Source organism: Rhamphochromis longiceps, linkage group LG12 (genome assembly GCF_057381845.1).
Source record: "Rhamphochromis longiceps isolate RC_006_pf linkage group LG12, R_longiceps_female_GT1.1, whole genome shotgun sequence".
In the NCBI taxonomy this organism is placed as follows: domain Eukaryota; kingdom Metazoa; phylum Chordata; class Actinopteri; order Cichliformes; family Cichlidae; genus Rhamphochromis; species Rhamphochromis longiceps.
Genome location: NC_140568.1, coordinates 43,986,258 through 44,002,080, shown reverse-complemented (window position 1 = coordinate 44,002,080; position 15,823 = coordinate 43,986,258). Strand labels below are relative to the sequence as shown.

The window sequence follows — 15,823 nt, the reverse complement described above, 5'->3', positions numbered from 1 at the left end:
CATAGGTGATAAATGTGATTCACCCCGCGCCGCAGGTCACGTTTTCTGAAAATGTTGTGAATGCGATAACTCGAGAACAAAATGATGTAGGAGTTTGAAGTCTCAGTAACCTCGGCCTCAAGGTTGTGACTTAGAATTTCAAATTAATACCATAGATGTGTCGACAAGAAGGCTGAGGAGTCGCACTGGCCACTGCCAGCATTTTTAGAAATACTGTAAAGCAGACAGGTAAGTTAAAAGTGCCTCACTAATGACAGTACTCTTTAATAATATATATATATATATATATATATATATATATATATATATATATATATATATATATATATATATATATATATATAATATATATATATGTATATGTATATGTGTATATATATATATATATATAAATATATATATATATATATATATATATATATATATATATATATATATATATATATATATATATATGTATATGTGTATATATATATATATATATATATATATATATATATATATATTAGGGGTGCAACGATACACAAAATTCACGGTTCGGTTCGATACTTTGGTGTCACGGTTCGATATTTTTTCGATACAAAAAAATGTTCATGCCTTTTTAATTTGTCATTTATTAAAATTATAAATATATATTTTAACTCAAAAGTACAGTTTTTAAATTTAACCCTAACCCTTGTGCGTGTTTTTTATTTTGACAGCGAATGCGCACCTGCGGACCACTTATGTGCAGCCCTGGTTATTTAGCTCATCATATTACAGCCACAGAAATTCTTTTGTCCATGAAACCATAAAGCTGCACTTTCTTTTTGCCTTATAGTCTGATTTGTCATAACTTCTCCGTTTTGTGGTAAGCTTTTCTTTGGCTGTCACTTCTTCACCCTGACCTGTCTTATTTGGCTCAGCAGAACTGAAATGCTTTTACACACTCACTCACATAAGCTCAGCGATTCTCTGCGCGATCAACCTCTCACATGTTTAAGCTGCGGGAGATTTCACTTGTCATGTTTGCATAGTAAGCTAACGATTAATAAGACGATGTCAGAGGAATTGGTGCACAAATTATCATCACTCACAGATCAGTGCTGTCGCTCTCTATACACAGTTCGCACGATTGCAAAGTGAAAGCAAAAAAACAAGCGCAAATTCAAACGCGATTTCAATATGTCACATATTGACAGTGGCTCACCGATGCCAATGACATAATTACCCAGCTACATTTCTGAAAGAATGCAAAAGCATTGACATATATTTTTCGTACAATAGCCCGACGGGCAGGGAAGAGATAGATTTTGGTAGCCCGACTGGAAAGATCGCTAGCTCCGGGACGTCGGGCTAGCGATATTGCGAGCCCTGTATCTGATTGAGGAATCACTCATCTTTGGAAAAGAGAGTTTATTACAGAGAAATGTCTCTTTCCAAAATAAAAGCTATACTATCCGCTTCTTCTGGGCTATATTCTCAGCAGCATAAGGAGAATCATGTGCTAACAGCTGTCTAAATGACTCGGCTAAAGTTAGTAGCATGCATGGGGCTAGACGGCCAACACGTTAACGAGCTAACTGCGCTAGCACACTAGTTCACACCAATGTAATTGAGCATTGCATGGCACATCCAACATACTGTTTTACTTTAGTCCATGACTCGCTTACCTTCAGGGTCATACGTCACATGAAAACCAAAATAATTCCAAACGCCAGATCTGAATGAGGTTCAATTTGCTTGTTGCAAGCAGAGCTTAACTTCTGTCTCGCTAGCTTGCCCTGCGCTCTTCCTTCTGACTATGCTGTCTGTGTTGAGCGCTCAGTGGATCTGCGCTGGACAGTGCAGCCTAGGCGGAGTAGTCGAACACAGATTCACTGAGCGCTCAACACAGACAGCATCGTCAGAAGGAAAATTGATAAAATAAATTACAAATGTTGTATTGTTCGATACATATGCGTACCGAACCGAAAGCACTGTATCGAACGGTTCAATATCGATACGAATATCGTTGCACCCCTAATATATATATATATATGCAAGTAACAGTTTAACCTAAGTCTCATTATGGCTGCATGCTGTAGTTTTGCTTGATTTGATGCTAAAGGCACCGATTCACACTCAGCAAATAAAGTGTGACATGTTCCCTGGAGAGACAAACTCAGATCCGTTTTATTGACTTTAGCTCAGTTCTGTGGGAGAACGAAAATAGAAAGAAGAAAGTTTCAGGCCAAGGTGAGAATATATTGAAACACTGTCAACTGAGTTTCAGACGAACGTTAATTAAAAGAAAACGACTTAAACCTTTAAGCAATATAACAAAGCTAGAGGTGTGATGATCATAGAAATCGTTTGTCAGGGAGCAAAGCATCCCCCAACTCAAATGGTTTGAGTCATATAAAATATCAACAAGTACTGAGTGGATTTCAAAATATGAACGTTGTGTACATTAACAGGCCTGTTTCCAAAGGCAGTCTTTGGCTAAACCTTTTATTCAGTTCAGTTGTATTTTATATAAATTCAGTTGAATTGATTGCAGTGAATCAAAAGAACAATCGCCTCTCTGCACTTTATGTTGTGAGGTTAAGAACCTAGAGTAACAAATCACACGGCCCTCTATGAGCACTTGGCAACAGTGGGAAGGAAGAACTTCCTTTCAACAGGAAGAAGCTTCCAAGTGAACCAGGCTGAAGGATGAGGGGAGGGAGGCAGGACAAAAGACACACTGGGTATGTAAATATTTTACAGATGAAGCTGTATGATTAAAGGGTCCAACAGCTGATGGGTATTGAATAGCGGGGTGCGACACAAAGGATGCAGTTTGGCATGGTTTTGCTTAAATAAGCAGGGTCTTCCTGAAAAAGGTTTCTGCAGTCTGGCAGCATATGTTGCTCCAAAATGATTACATAGCTCAGGCCTTCAAAAACCTCTCGCCGTGGTTTTCTGTACCTCTGTGCTTTAATACATCAAGAGCTTTTCTCCTAGATTGCTCCGAGGAAACTTAACAAATCAAACATTTTGACACTTTTCATCGACCTACAACAAGTTGTGTGGCTTTCCTTCCTGTTGTCTCGGAAAACGGACATTTTTCAGGTCACAACAGATCATCATTAAACAGTCATTAATGATACTGGGTTTCAGAGCACAGTGCATCCTGCCCAATGTGAAAACACTGTTGGTCCTACAGTGTAACAGCATGCACCACTGATAATCTCTGAATCTTTGCAACGAGAATTGTTTTTGATTGTTGAGATCCTTGCTGTAGGTTTGACCTCAGCTCCGCTGTGGCTCTTTTCACGTTTTAGGCGATTGAAGATGGAAACCTGGAGGAGATGGAGGAGGAGATCCGGCTGAAAAAGCGCAAACGCAAAAGACGTCAGGACAAGGACTCCGGCAGAGAGGACGGAGGCGCGAAGGCCAAGAAGAGACGTGGACGACCGCCAGCAGAGAAGCTGTCCCCCAACCCGCCCAAACTCACCAAGCAAATGAACGCCATCATTGATACAGTGATCAACTACAGAGACGGGTGAGATCATCCAGAGACTTGCTGCATGTTTGAGATAACGTATCATACAGTTAATATACCAGCAATTCATCTTTCCATTGTACAACCATTCAGGAAAAATAGCATCAAACAGGTGATTCACATCAAACAGGCCTTTTGGGATGAATGAAACGAGTCTAATAATTGGCTGGATGATGTATATAATAGCTGATCTGATTAGACACTCTAGTAACTCCGTGTTCAGTGTTATTTCCATAGCATATAACTTATGGAAACACGTTATAAAGTTGAGTAGAACATTAGCTAAAAGCCCTGTGGTTATAGAGGAAGGTCCAAATAGGTTCTTACCAAATGAGAGGACTTTAAATAAAGCACTGCCTTATTTTTCATTTCACACCAGCAGCATTAAAGCTGTTAAAACTTTAATTACAGTTGTACTCTCTCCATTCAGAGCGGGCCTTCTGAAACACTAGACAACCTTCTTATGCATATATTTATTTCTTCAGAGCTGTGCAGCATAATTCATTTAGCTCCGGAGCTGCAAAGAAACACAAGAATGCGTGCCAGATTACATTTGGCTGTCTGAAAGGTACAAATGCTTATAGGAGTGGAGCAGTGGGCTTATCCTGTGGAGACTCCGAGGAAGGAATAAAATTACTTACATAGCAAATATAGGAGGAGGACCCTCCAGTCTTGGGGTGACTGGGACTAACACCTGATTTGTAGCAGAGGAAAGTGTTCCTTTAAGTTCTTTTATCAACACATATTAAGGTTTTGTTTTTGTTGTTGTCTTTTGTTTGCAAGCGAGCGAGCTGCTGCTGTCAAACTTAAATCGATAGATTGGCCAATAGATCATCCCGTGGTCATCGATATCCAAACCAAGTCCCTCATAAAGGCAGCAGGGACGGTGGGGAAACCAACCGGAGGAAGAGCTGATTCAGCATGTGTTAAAAATCTAGCTAACGAGGAGCTCGGTGCTTGAGGAGCGTCACCCTCAGTACATGAACTGACCTGAGAAGGTTAACTTGTCGTGGTTACAGTAAAATTTACGTTTGCATGCAAAAAGGTGGCCCCGTTTGTGAGAGTGTAGCAAATAGTGGCGTGACTATCCACTGGAAAGTACAGCCTTCTCGCTGGTCGGCACGGTGAAAATGAGCAGACGTGAGGTAATGTCTGAGAAACGGGAACCTCGCATTGGTTCTTCCCAACAAGCCAAAGAAAATAAGTGTGCGTCTGATTTGTTGTGTCTGGATACTTTCTCTTTTGCCCACATGCAGAGTCACGAGCATGCATCTCCCTTTGACATCCACCCATGCATGACAGAACATATGCATTTGTGTTCACGTTGCTCTGAAGTGCACTGGCTCACTGCTCGGCTGAAGCTTTTCCAGGAAACTGCTACCTGCCGTTCCAGAAGTCGAATTCTTTCCTCTCCCTGTTGATGGTTGTTCTTCCCAGAGCATCTCAATCACGACTCTGGCGCTGCTCTCTCCACACTTGACCGGGGCAGAATTTGAAATTTCCAGTGCAGGACTTTGGATCCCTGGGTTACAGTGATGTTTCCTAATAAAACAAAGTGTGACTCCGCATTGCTTAAAGCAAATGCGGGCGGAGTTCAAGCTGTTGCTGGAATGTAATAAATGCTTATCTCCTCAGTGGAGGCAACAGCAGCATCCAGGAAACAGGTTACGGCTTGTTTGGCAACACCTGTGGTTTCCAAGTATGATGTGTCACGCACAGAACAATTGGTTTCTAAATCAATAGTTTTTCCATCAAGAAGCTCCACCGTCACATTTCCACTCCAACCCCAGCTCTTTGATGGGAGTCAGCAGTTGAGTGTGTTTCCTAAAGTCTTTGTTGCTGGGCTTGATAGGCGTCATACATCAAAGGCAGCTGAGCGAGATCAGTGGAAACGCTGTCCGATGATTGATGCTGTGGAACATCATCTCTTAGTTGCTTGTATTTCTTCCCCTTGAACTCCTAAATTAATGACTGCAGATTTGAGATTTCAGTATTTTTCTTTCTGATTAAGAGCTGGCCTGGTATAAAATGATTGATGAAGCCACAAGGAGATCCTTAAAAATAATCCCACATGTTGAAATGTTAGTGTTTCTGCCAAGTCTCTGTACACAAAAAGAAGGGAAGTCAGTGCTGGCAGAATCTAACAGATGATATCGGACATTTGAGAGAAAAATGGCGTGTGTGCTTTCTTACAAATGCAGATGAGTTGATCTTAGTGACAGGAGCAAGCTGGGTTCTCCTCATCCTCCTTATCTCTCTTTTCTATTTTCACAAACTCTGGAGAAACTGCAGGTAAAGACGCCGCCGTCGGTCTTCGTGCACACCGTTACCGCAGGCTCACTGCTGCAGCTGTGTGTTGGATATCGCTTCAGAAGACTCAACAGATCTAGTTCATAATTATTGCCTTAAATATCATCTAGCAGGAAAATAAGTGGGTATTTCAGGGTGTAAAATACTACCGAATACTTTGAGTGAAGTTTGATTACTGCTGGCATTTTACTTTCTGTGTTCAGAGAGGGCCTCTGTACTCGGGGTATCTGTGAAAACAGCTCGCACGTCAGATGGTTTCAGGAGCTAACCTGTCACAGCTCTGCGCTTGCTTCGTTTTTCCTCCTGATCTCCAACTTCACTTCTTTCTGACTCTTGGCACTCTGAGATCCTTCCAACTGTTCTTTGCTTTGCTAACTTTAAACTCACCCAAACACTTGTTATTTCTGGCCATTTGATAAAGTAATATTTTAGCATCTGAAGCCCGACTTCTAATCTAACTGCTTTAAAATGAATTTTGTTCCAGCTCTGGTGGTTTTGCTTTGGGGGAAAGCCAAAACCTCTCTGATGGGAAGTAATGTTTCTGTGTTCAGGAGAATAAAAGTCTTTGGTAATTCTTTTTGCAGTAGTCACTTTATCAATCATGTGTAGTAGAATATGAACCTCTCTGACAGGAGTGACGCTCCCACAGAGACCGATGTCTGCAGACACTGATGCTGATGATTGTGATCAGCGTAAATCACAGTAATTAACTTCTCCCTTCGTTAAAGTCATTATTAGTTCTCCTTTTTCTAAGTTTGCTGTTCAGTCTGACAAAATGTTATATCTCACTTCTCCATGTGCTGGGCCCTCAGCTAAAAGTAAAAAGACCCCACAGTGCAAGAGAGACATCGATACAATTAGATGATTTAATGTGAGCAGCACTTGGCGATAGTGGGAAGCAAAAACCTCCAGGTGGCTCAGGTATGGACAGCCATCTGCCGTGACCAGTTGTAGGGTCAAGAAGGAGACAATAGATCAGGGGTGGGCAACTCCAGGCCTCGAGGGCCGGTGTCTGCAGGTTTTAGATGTGTCCCTGATCCAACACAGCTGATTTAAATGTCTTTAAGCTCTCCAGAGGCCTGGTAACGAACTAATCGTGTGATTCAGGTGTGTTGACCCAGGGTGAGATGTAAAACCTGCAGGACACCGGCCCTCGAGGCCTCCCCACCCGGCCATAGAGAGATAAAAACAAAACACACTATGTGAGAGAAATGACAAATGCTGAGGGGAAAATAAACATGCATGTTTAAAAGAGGAGAGGCGTGAAGAAATGTCCCCCGGCAGTCTGAACCTGTGTCAGTGTAACTGAGGGTCACCTGATCCAGGTTTAACTTTGTGCTTTATCAACGTTTAAAGTGTCCAAGCTGGGAGCTGCTGCAGAGGAGAGGGGCCTGAAAGCAGAAAGCAATAACTCCCACAGTGATGTGGATCTTAAAATATTAATGGTGTCCTTAAATGAGACCTAAAGTAACATTTACACCCAGTTGGTCTCGTTTTATTAGAAACACTACAGCAGTCTGACCGCAGCATCCGTCCCACGAGGCTTCCTGCGCTCGCTCTTTGTTGCAGCGCTGTGATGACTGTTGGTCTGTGATAGAAAGCACCGGCAGTGTTAGTGTGCAGTAGAGTTTGACGGCATACAAACTGCTGTTTTTGTTTTTCCAGCTCTGGAAGGCAACTCAGTGAAGTGTTTGTCCAGCTTCCATCCAGGAAGGAACTCCCAGAATATTACGAACTGATCCGAAAACCCGTGGACTTCAAAAAAATCAAGGTTTGTGATCTAAGATGATCCATTCATTTGTGCAAAGGAGGGACGGGTTAGCGGGAAAGAAAGGGCTGAAAATTATAACTCCAGGTCCTTTAATAGAAGAGAATACTCAGTAAGATGAGAAACTCCTTAAATGTATTTAAAAGATCAAAGAAGTTTCTGTTTGTGGTAATCTATTAGTTTTAATTTAGTTCCAACAGTTTTTGGTATTTAACAATCAGCTCTTTTCTCTGTTGCTCGAATAGTCCGGTAAATTCACCGTCCGTGGAGCTTCGTGTCATGATGGATTTGAAAGGAAGGGCAGACGGTGAAGCTTGATGTCGATGTAGTTTAAGGTTGTGCGACCTGTGTGGATGTAGGCGTCGCTCAGTGCCGCTGTTCTGTTTTTGTCTTTCAACAGGAACGTGTGAGAAACCATAAATACAGGAACGTGGGGGACCTGGAGAAGGACGTGATGCTGCTCTGTCAAAACGCACAGACCTTCAACTTGGAGGGATCCCAGGTCAGAAACCCTGCTGTGGAACTCTCTTCATTTTCCTGCTCATCTCCGGGGCTTTGTTGGTACTCCGGGACTTCTCTAGAATAGCTTTATATATTTATATATGGTTAGAATGATTGTGTGTAGGCGGGGCCAGCTGTATGGTCGGTGACGGGCTTTCCCCTGAGAATCTTGGCTAGACGGAGCTCGGCGTTGCTTTGATCGGCTCCTGTTCTGTCGGACTCGAGCTCGTTTGCAAACACATGGTGTTATAGTTATTAGCACTGAGCTAGCCTAAAATGAACTGTACACCCCCCCGCAGATATACGAGGACTCCATCGTTCTTCAGTCTGTTTTCAAGAGCGCCAGACAGAAGATCGCCAAGGACGATGACAGCGATGACGACAGTGAGGAGGAGGAGGAGGACGACGACGATGACTCAGAGGCCGAGGGTGAGACGCACTTTGTGGCTACGCGTACCAACACACACACACCAGAGACCTTTGGTTGTCTCATTGAAATTCTTCTCAGTGCAAACCCGGCGAACGCTGCTCGGGTTTTATATTCATCGCAGCGGGAGCCCCGTGCACTCCTGCTGACAGACGAAAGTGATGTTTTAGACATAGGAGCGAGTCATTATTAAGGGAGGACATTTATTGTGAAATGTTAAAAAGCATTTAAAACCACGAACTACAGCTGATGTGCAGTAATGACACCTGAGAGATTGAGTATCAACACAAATCCCTGACAGCCCTGCATTAGAAACGGCCTCCAGCATAAAAATCTACCATGTCAGCTAAACGTTCAACAAATAGTTTCGTTTCTAATATGTTTGGTTAAACAGGATGTCGTAGCTTTTATTCTCAAACATGCTGAAGGGAAGCGGTGCAAGACTGTTCACGTTTCTCCCGTGTTTCAGCCAAGTCAGTGCGGGTAAAGATCAAGCTGAGCAGGGAGGCACGCGGCCACGACAAAGGCAAGAAGAGGCAGAGCCGAGGGAAGGCCAAGCCGGTGGTCAGCGACGACGACAGCGACGAGGACCAGGATGATAATGTAGGTTGTAAAATAATTGTACTTATGTTGCCGACACAGGTGGTTCAGGTCCATCAGCAGCTGTTGGCTGGCATTAAATCTTCTGTAGAATAAAAGGATAAAAACTTGTAGTGTACTTATGTGAAACCAAATGCTTATGTAGATAATGACGTTCAGTTCGCTATATTTCCCGGTATTATCCGCCTTCTGCTGTTCAGCCTCCGCTTCACTCAGTAATGTGAAGTTAAAGCTGTGCAGGCACCACGTCTGTGCCCACTATCAAATACACCTTGTATCCTCCCCTCTCTCCTTTCTTTCTGCTCCTTTGTCTGTTCTATGCGGGAATAAAACCACGATGAGGCCACATAAACGCTGTTCTGTGGTTACAAACTATAGAAGTTTCTCCTGAAGTTAGCTCGGTGTTAGCTCGGTACAGCAGCAGGAATAAGACGTAGCACATACAGGCAGCTTCAGCCACTCACACAGGGAAAAGCTTCAAAGTTTCATTGATCTCGTGGGATGAGATTTTGAAGATTTTAACTTCTTTGTAAATCGTCTGATGCAATCACACTCAAAGTCTTTGAAGACCATCTTCCAAATTCACTGTTTACTCTTATAGAGTGAGCTTCCCCTGGCTTTGGTCTCATATACCGACAGTCACAAAGCTCCGTGAAGCACCCTTTAATTCCTCGTCAGCTATCACGTCTTTTATCTGTGTTGATGTGGCGTTTGCCGCTCATTTAAAAGCCAAATCGCACATCTAAAGACCCAAAGGACCCTCAGAAGGATGTAAATGAGTCCTAAATATTTCTTAAACATGGTGTACGGAGCATGTTTGTGAAGCAGAGTGTAACAGGTGCATGTAGAAACCACACGTTTATATTCTCCATTTATTGTGCGATACTGTGAGAACGAGGTGATGTAGGACTTTCAGTTGATACCGTAGGTGAACGTACTAAAAATCTTGAATGAGTTTGAATCCCAGTGACCTTGACTTCAAGGTCAGAGGTCAACTTTTATACCATGGGTGCATCTACTGGGAGGCCGAGGGGTGGCCCTGGCACCTCACTGCTGCCAGCTAAACCTGATTGACTTACCCTGGTCAGAAGTTTTTTTTTTATTTTCATCTATCTTTTTCCATAAATAATGAAATAATGATGGATTGCATTTATATAGCGCTTTTCAGGGCCCTCAAAGCGCTGTACAATGCCACTATTCATTCACTCTCACATTCACACACTGGGGGAGGCAGCTACAGTTGTAGCCACAGCTGCCCTGGGGCAGACTGACAGAGGCGAGGCTGCCATATCGCGCCATCGGCCCCTCTGGCCATCACCAGTAGGCAAGTAGGGTAAAGTGTCTTGCCCAAGGACACAACGACCGAGACTGTCCGAGCCGGGGCTCGAACCGGCAATCATTTTCTGTTACGCCCCCCTGAGGAAGAAGAAAACATTTCACGCCCCGCCCACTCTCCCCTGTCACTATAAATAGTATCATTTGTCTATAAAATTGTTATTATAAGTACATTTCTGCATAACATTGTATCCTTATTAACATTAAAGAAAGCATAAAAGAAAGAAATATAGATCAACTTAAAACAAAGACTAACAATGTTGTTTAGTCTGTAACAGAAAGGATTTAAGTACATGTACTAGTACTGCGACTCTCTAAACTACTACAGACAAAGTGCATCGATTTGCCTGAAATATAAAAACATCCTTCTTCAAACTATAAACATTTTTTGAACCATTTGATTCTGAAAAATAAAATTAAACAAAATCCATAAATACATTTAAATATATCTGCAACATTAACTGCTCAAGTAAAGTACAGATCCTAAGAACGCTGCCACCTACTGTAGCGGATGTGCAATTACACTGTATGCCGGTCCGTGTTCCCCGGCGGGGACACTATTTGAGAAGGACCGTCTTAGTGTATTAGTGTATATTGCATATTGCATAGCTTTTTTTTGTTATACGTAAAATTGTATTGTATTTATTTAAATTTTTACTTTTTAATTATTTTATTTGCATTTTTCTAATCACTAGGGTTTGAGAGTAACGCAATTTCTATTCTGTGTATGTCCTGTACATGTGGCAGAATTGACAAATAAAGTTGACTTGACTTGACTTGACTTGACTTCAGCGTAAGTGAGCAGCTTACCTTTGTCCAGGTGTTGCATCAGTGTTTGTATTTATGATGCTGAGTGTTTAAGTGTCTTATGTTGGCTGAGCTCGGAGCCTTCACGTTACTCCGTGAATATGAATGCAGCGATTTCATCAGCTGTGTGCCGGCCGTGGTGGGAGCACGCTCTGCCCTGACGGAGTCTGTTCAAAGGACCGCCTTGTCTGACTCGCCTCACTCCTTCACTGCTCTCCTCGTTAGCCTCAGAACAGGAAAAGATGTGAAGACCGCCCGTCCCACCTCTTTTTCCTCCGGAGAGCTTTCTTATTTCAGCGTTGTTGTGTTGCGACAGGCCGCTCTGCCTCTCGTTGCTGCTTCGCTGCATCCTCTTCCTCGTTCTTAACACTCTTCTTCTCTTTGTCTCTGCAGGATCAATCAGACAAGAGCAAAAGTGATGACGAGTGACGAAGGAGAAGCAAGGGCGCGAGGATATTGTTTACAGCACTTAGAAACAAAGGACAATATCTTCCATTGCTGTTGTTCAGGTTCACGTTCCTTAAACTTTGCTCCGTGTGTCTTCTGTGTGTGTCTGTAGGGTGTATTCTCATCTCCCACCAGCTTAGAAATGTATTACTTACAATCGATAACATACAGCAATACCAATCAGCTTATATTTCTCTTTTTAAGACAATTTTGTAGTATATTTTTTAACTACGTGCTTTAACAAAACACAAAATGTACAAAAAAGAAAAACACACATTGGTCATCCTATTTGCGCTTTTGCTTTGTTTGTAATCGCTTGCTTGCACTTTAAAAAAAACCTTCAGTATCCTGATTTTTAAAAAGTCAAGTAAAACAAAAATATGTATAATCAGTGAAATCAAAGCTAATTTGGAGAAATGGCAGTCAGTTTTTTAAGTTTTGGATTTATTGTTTTTAACGTGTGCCGTGCCAAATGTAGACAAACTGACTGTTAGCTTAACCCCTCCCACGCGCAGCGTCTGTCCAATTACAGCTAGGCTTTTTTAAGCTTGTACGAAATAAATATGAAAGTAAGTAAAAGATTTAATAGTTATCTGCCTCAGTGTGTAGATTAAACACGCTGTCAGCGTGTGCGCTCCATAAAGAAGGTAACACCTGCTAACTGGCCCAGGCTGAGGTCACCTTGTTCTGTGGGGTGAGTGGACACGTGTGGAAGACTGAATCATTCGCTGGACAGCGTTTGGAACAGTCTGTGTCGCGTGTTGTAGCTCATGTGGACAAGTCCACAGTCCAGTCCAAGTCCTCAAACTGTTGAAAGCTGGGCTCACGTCTGTGTTAGCATGTAGACCACAGTCTGTGTGTCACAGATGAGTCCACAGTTACGACACTTTCTCTCAGAACTGTAAAGAATGCAGTGGAGAAACCCAAAGTTCACTTCTGCTGTTCATCGTAGAACAATCCAGTTAAATCTCATGGTTTAGTCTAGAAATGGGCAGAAGTGTCAGGCGGGGTCCTCGTGGTTCCAATGAAGGCTTTCTCTGTTTGTCGTGGACCAACGTGGGTTAGGGTTCTTTCACCTGCCCCAGGGAGGACTTGCATCTTAAAGGAGGAGAACTCCTGCAGGACTCACATTGAGGCAAACTTTTCTTGACGAGTAGCAAAAGGAGAGATGTTGATTTCATTGTGGTGCAGACAGCCCACAGCCACTTTGGCCTGGTAGAGGCGACGAGTGTGTGAACGTTGAGGTACTTCTGAGTTTCCCAGCTGCTCTGAAACTCTGGCCACTAACTGTACTTTAATCCAGCGTCTCCCTCGGGCTCCACATCAGTCTGTGGAGATGCACTTTTGTCTCTTATCTGGGACTTCCTCGAACTCAATTATCTCTTCAGCCTCTTTATCTTTCCTCACGTGCACATCCTCCCTGTTATTACCATCAGTGACTGAGGGCTCTCTGAATGTGATATGTCAGCTCAGTCTCAGTCCTGCAGCAGCGGCCGGCTCGCTGAGTAGCACAGCATACTGCTGCAACATCAGGAACAGCTGTGCGCTTCATCAAACATTCACACACACCTGATTACTTATTTACCTACAGTAACAGGACATTATATAGATCACATAGTACTAAGACAGGGCATTTTAGTCATCACAAAACAAATGTACATATTAATCAGCCTCTGAGCCTGACACTGAGGCACGCAGACCCTCACGATCAAATCTCTTTGTGTTCTGTCATTACGTTACAGTTCACACAAGGCCTGTTCTCTGCTTTCTGCTCCATCAGCCCCACCTTAAAGCTTCCTCCTGCTCTCTCCCAAAGCAGCATGTCGGCTGCTGTCCTCCACCTCCTGCTCTCCTACATCTCGCTCTTCATTAGCTACAGCTGCCTCCTTTCTTTCACCTCCCACAGAAACTGTGGAAATATGAAAACAGAGACTGTAACACTGGGCCAATTATTAGCGTGTGTTTCCTTTGGTCTGTAGGTACTCTGTTGTGCTGTTACCGTTGGTCCAGCATGTCTTTGAACCTCCTTAGGAGCGGGCTTTTTGAGTCTTTGGAACTAACAGAATTGTTTTCATTGGTTTGAACAGTCGATAAATGCTGAGCAGCTGCTGATAGATGTCTTTGTAGCTGTGTGGTGTGAGGGGTTCCCCGAACAGTCTCGTGTCACTGCCCTTACTGTTTGGCCCCGTCATCAGTTTACAACAGTGATTCACTGTTAGGTTCCCGGGGCTGCAGGGCAGAACATGCTCTACTGCATGCTGCAAACAAGCAATCTGTCCGTACTTTGAAGAAGAAAGTACTTTTAGAAGAACATGATTTGGTTGCATGTGGGCTCTGTAAGGGAAAGCCAACACATAACCACTAAACAGCAACTTACAGAGCAGTTTTGCTGTTAGCCCAGCAGTTACAGCCACACTGAGTGACTGTGACTGTTAGACTGAGTGAGTAGTGTAAATTTCACGATATGTTTAGACTGTTTGGACATTAGAAGACTAACTGCTTCCTCTGATTCTCCCTGGAGACCTGATGCCATGTTATCAGTTTGCAGAGATACAAATGGCGTTCTTACCTTCTGAAGTGCTCAGCTGTGTCCCTGCATCACCTTCATCAAACTGTTCACACGTTTAGTTAAAGATCGGCATTTGCAGATTTTCACAGCTCACTGAGCTCAGCACCTTGTTCATGAGTAGAGCCTGCCTGCACATTGAGATATAGACTCTCTGCATCAGCTTTTTGTTTTTAAAAGGGAACATTTGTTTCTTTCAAGGTATTTAAAATCATCCTGTAGACATTTCTAAATACCTGGGATGTTATAATACTGTGATATCACCAAGGCCTCCTGTACAGAGACGCCATGTCCCTGCTGTAACTTAAATATCCAAACAAAATAAAAAGGCTCTTTAAATACCCACTAAGAACTTTTTAGATTAGCTGGCGGGAGCAGAGCTGTACTCGTGTGTCTATGCGTTCACCTCATGTCGAAGCTTTACAGTTGCAGTAACGGTAACAGGAGGGCGGGGCTTAGCAGACGGTCAGCAACGCGATTACACGATTGTGAAAGTACAGGCAGATAAAAACGTGCGTCTGTAGCTGACAGATGAACTTGACACAGCCAGAAATGTCCGACGCTTTTTTTAACCGCTTCTAGTAAGACAAATATAATCGCACATGATTAGGGAGGTGCACGTGGTTCATGTGTTCTTCCTCTGATGTTTTTAACATTTTCTGTATCACAGCGTTGTCGCATTAATTTTCTCGTTTTGTTGGAGTTATTTTCTACGTAGAAAGCTCGTGTCAGACAGCGGGTTCACGGGGAAACATCTCACTTCGGGGAATGAAACCAGATTCTGTCGTAGCGCTAAATGTAGCGTCTGAATACATGTTACAGTCGTTTTGCAAAAAAATAGAAAATGAAATCATAAAAATCTGAAAAATAAGTGTAACAAACCGAGTCTGACGGGTTGTGACGGCCTGAATTACTACAAAGAAAACAGTATTATGAGATTAATGAGACGTGTCGGTTTGTTTCAGGTGTTCGTGTTCCTTGTGAATTAGTTCTAAACCCTCATTTTATTGTTTATGTGTTATTTGTAGCATGCACTCTTGACAGTATACCGTGCACATGCAGATATATCATTTTTGTGTAATATGTGCTTGCCGACTCTCCGTAAGTGTGACTTCATCTTTGCTTTCTTTGCACAGTGTCTTTGTGGTTGTATCTCATAGCCCAGGGCAAATAAACATCACTGATTTCCAACACAAAGATCGCGTCTCTGCTTTTTCTTTGCCTTCTGCTGTTTGTTGTGTTTGTGTTGCCGATGTTGCCGCTCACCTTTGTTCTGACACTTTATTTCAAAAACTCGTTAAACTCCTGAAGTTCATCTGTTTTCGGTTATAAAACTCAGTCTCTCTAATTAGGGAGAACTGCAAAAGTCATGAAATAAGAAACATCTGAATGTGCTGTTCTTCTGCACTAAAGTTAACGAGCAGCGTAACCTCGGTGGTTTCAACTGACGCAGATCATCAAATACCGTTCAACTCCCACGTAGGGATGGGTACCGGTACCGGTTCTGACATAAACGGTAGTAACCAGACCGAAAAGCAGAGCACAATTCGGTGC

At 42.8% G+C, this 15,823-nt stretch overlaps 1 protein-coding gene across 1 annotated transcript in view; it reads left to right on the top strand.

Annotated features, from left to right (window-relative positions):
• Window positions 1-15,467, top strand: part of smarca2 (SWI/SNF related BAF chromatin remodeling complex subunit ATPase 2) — a 58,295-nt gene extending 42,828 nt beyond the window's left edge. Inside the window, exons 29-34 of the mRNA XM_085426494.1 lie at window positions 3,288-3,508; window positions 7,484-7,589; window positions 7,987-8,088; window positions 8,387-8,516; window positions 8,984-9,117; window positions 11,650-15,467. Of these exons, the coding sequence (XP_085282620.1) occupies window positions 3,288-3,508; window positions 7,484-7,589; window positions 7,987-8,088; window positions 8,387-8,516; window positions 8,984-9,117; window positions 11,650-11,685 (729 nt within the window). The 3' untranslated portion in view covers window positions 11,686-15,467. The remainder of the gene's footprint in view (window positions 1-3,287; window positions 3,509-7,483; window positions 7,590-7,986; window positions 8,089-8,386; window positions 8,517-8,983; window positions 9,118-11,649) is intronic.
• Window positions 15,468-15,823: the final 356 nt, after the last annotated feature.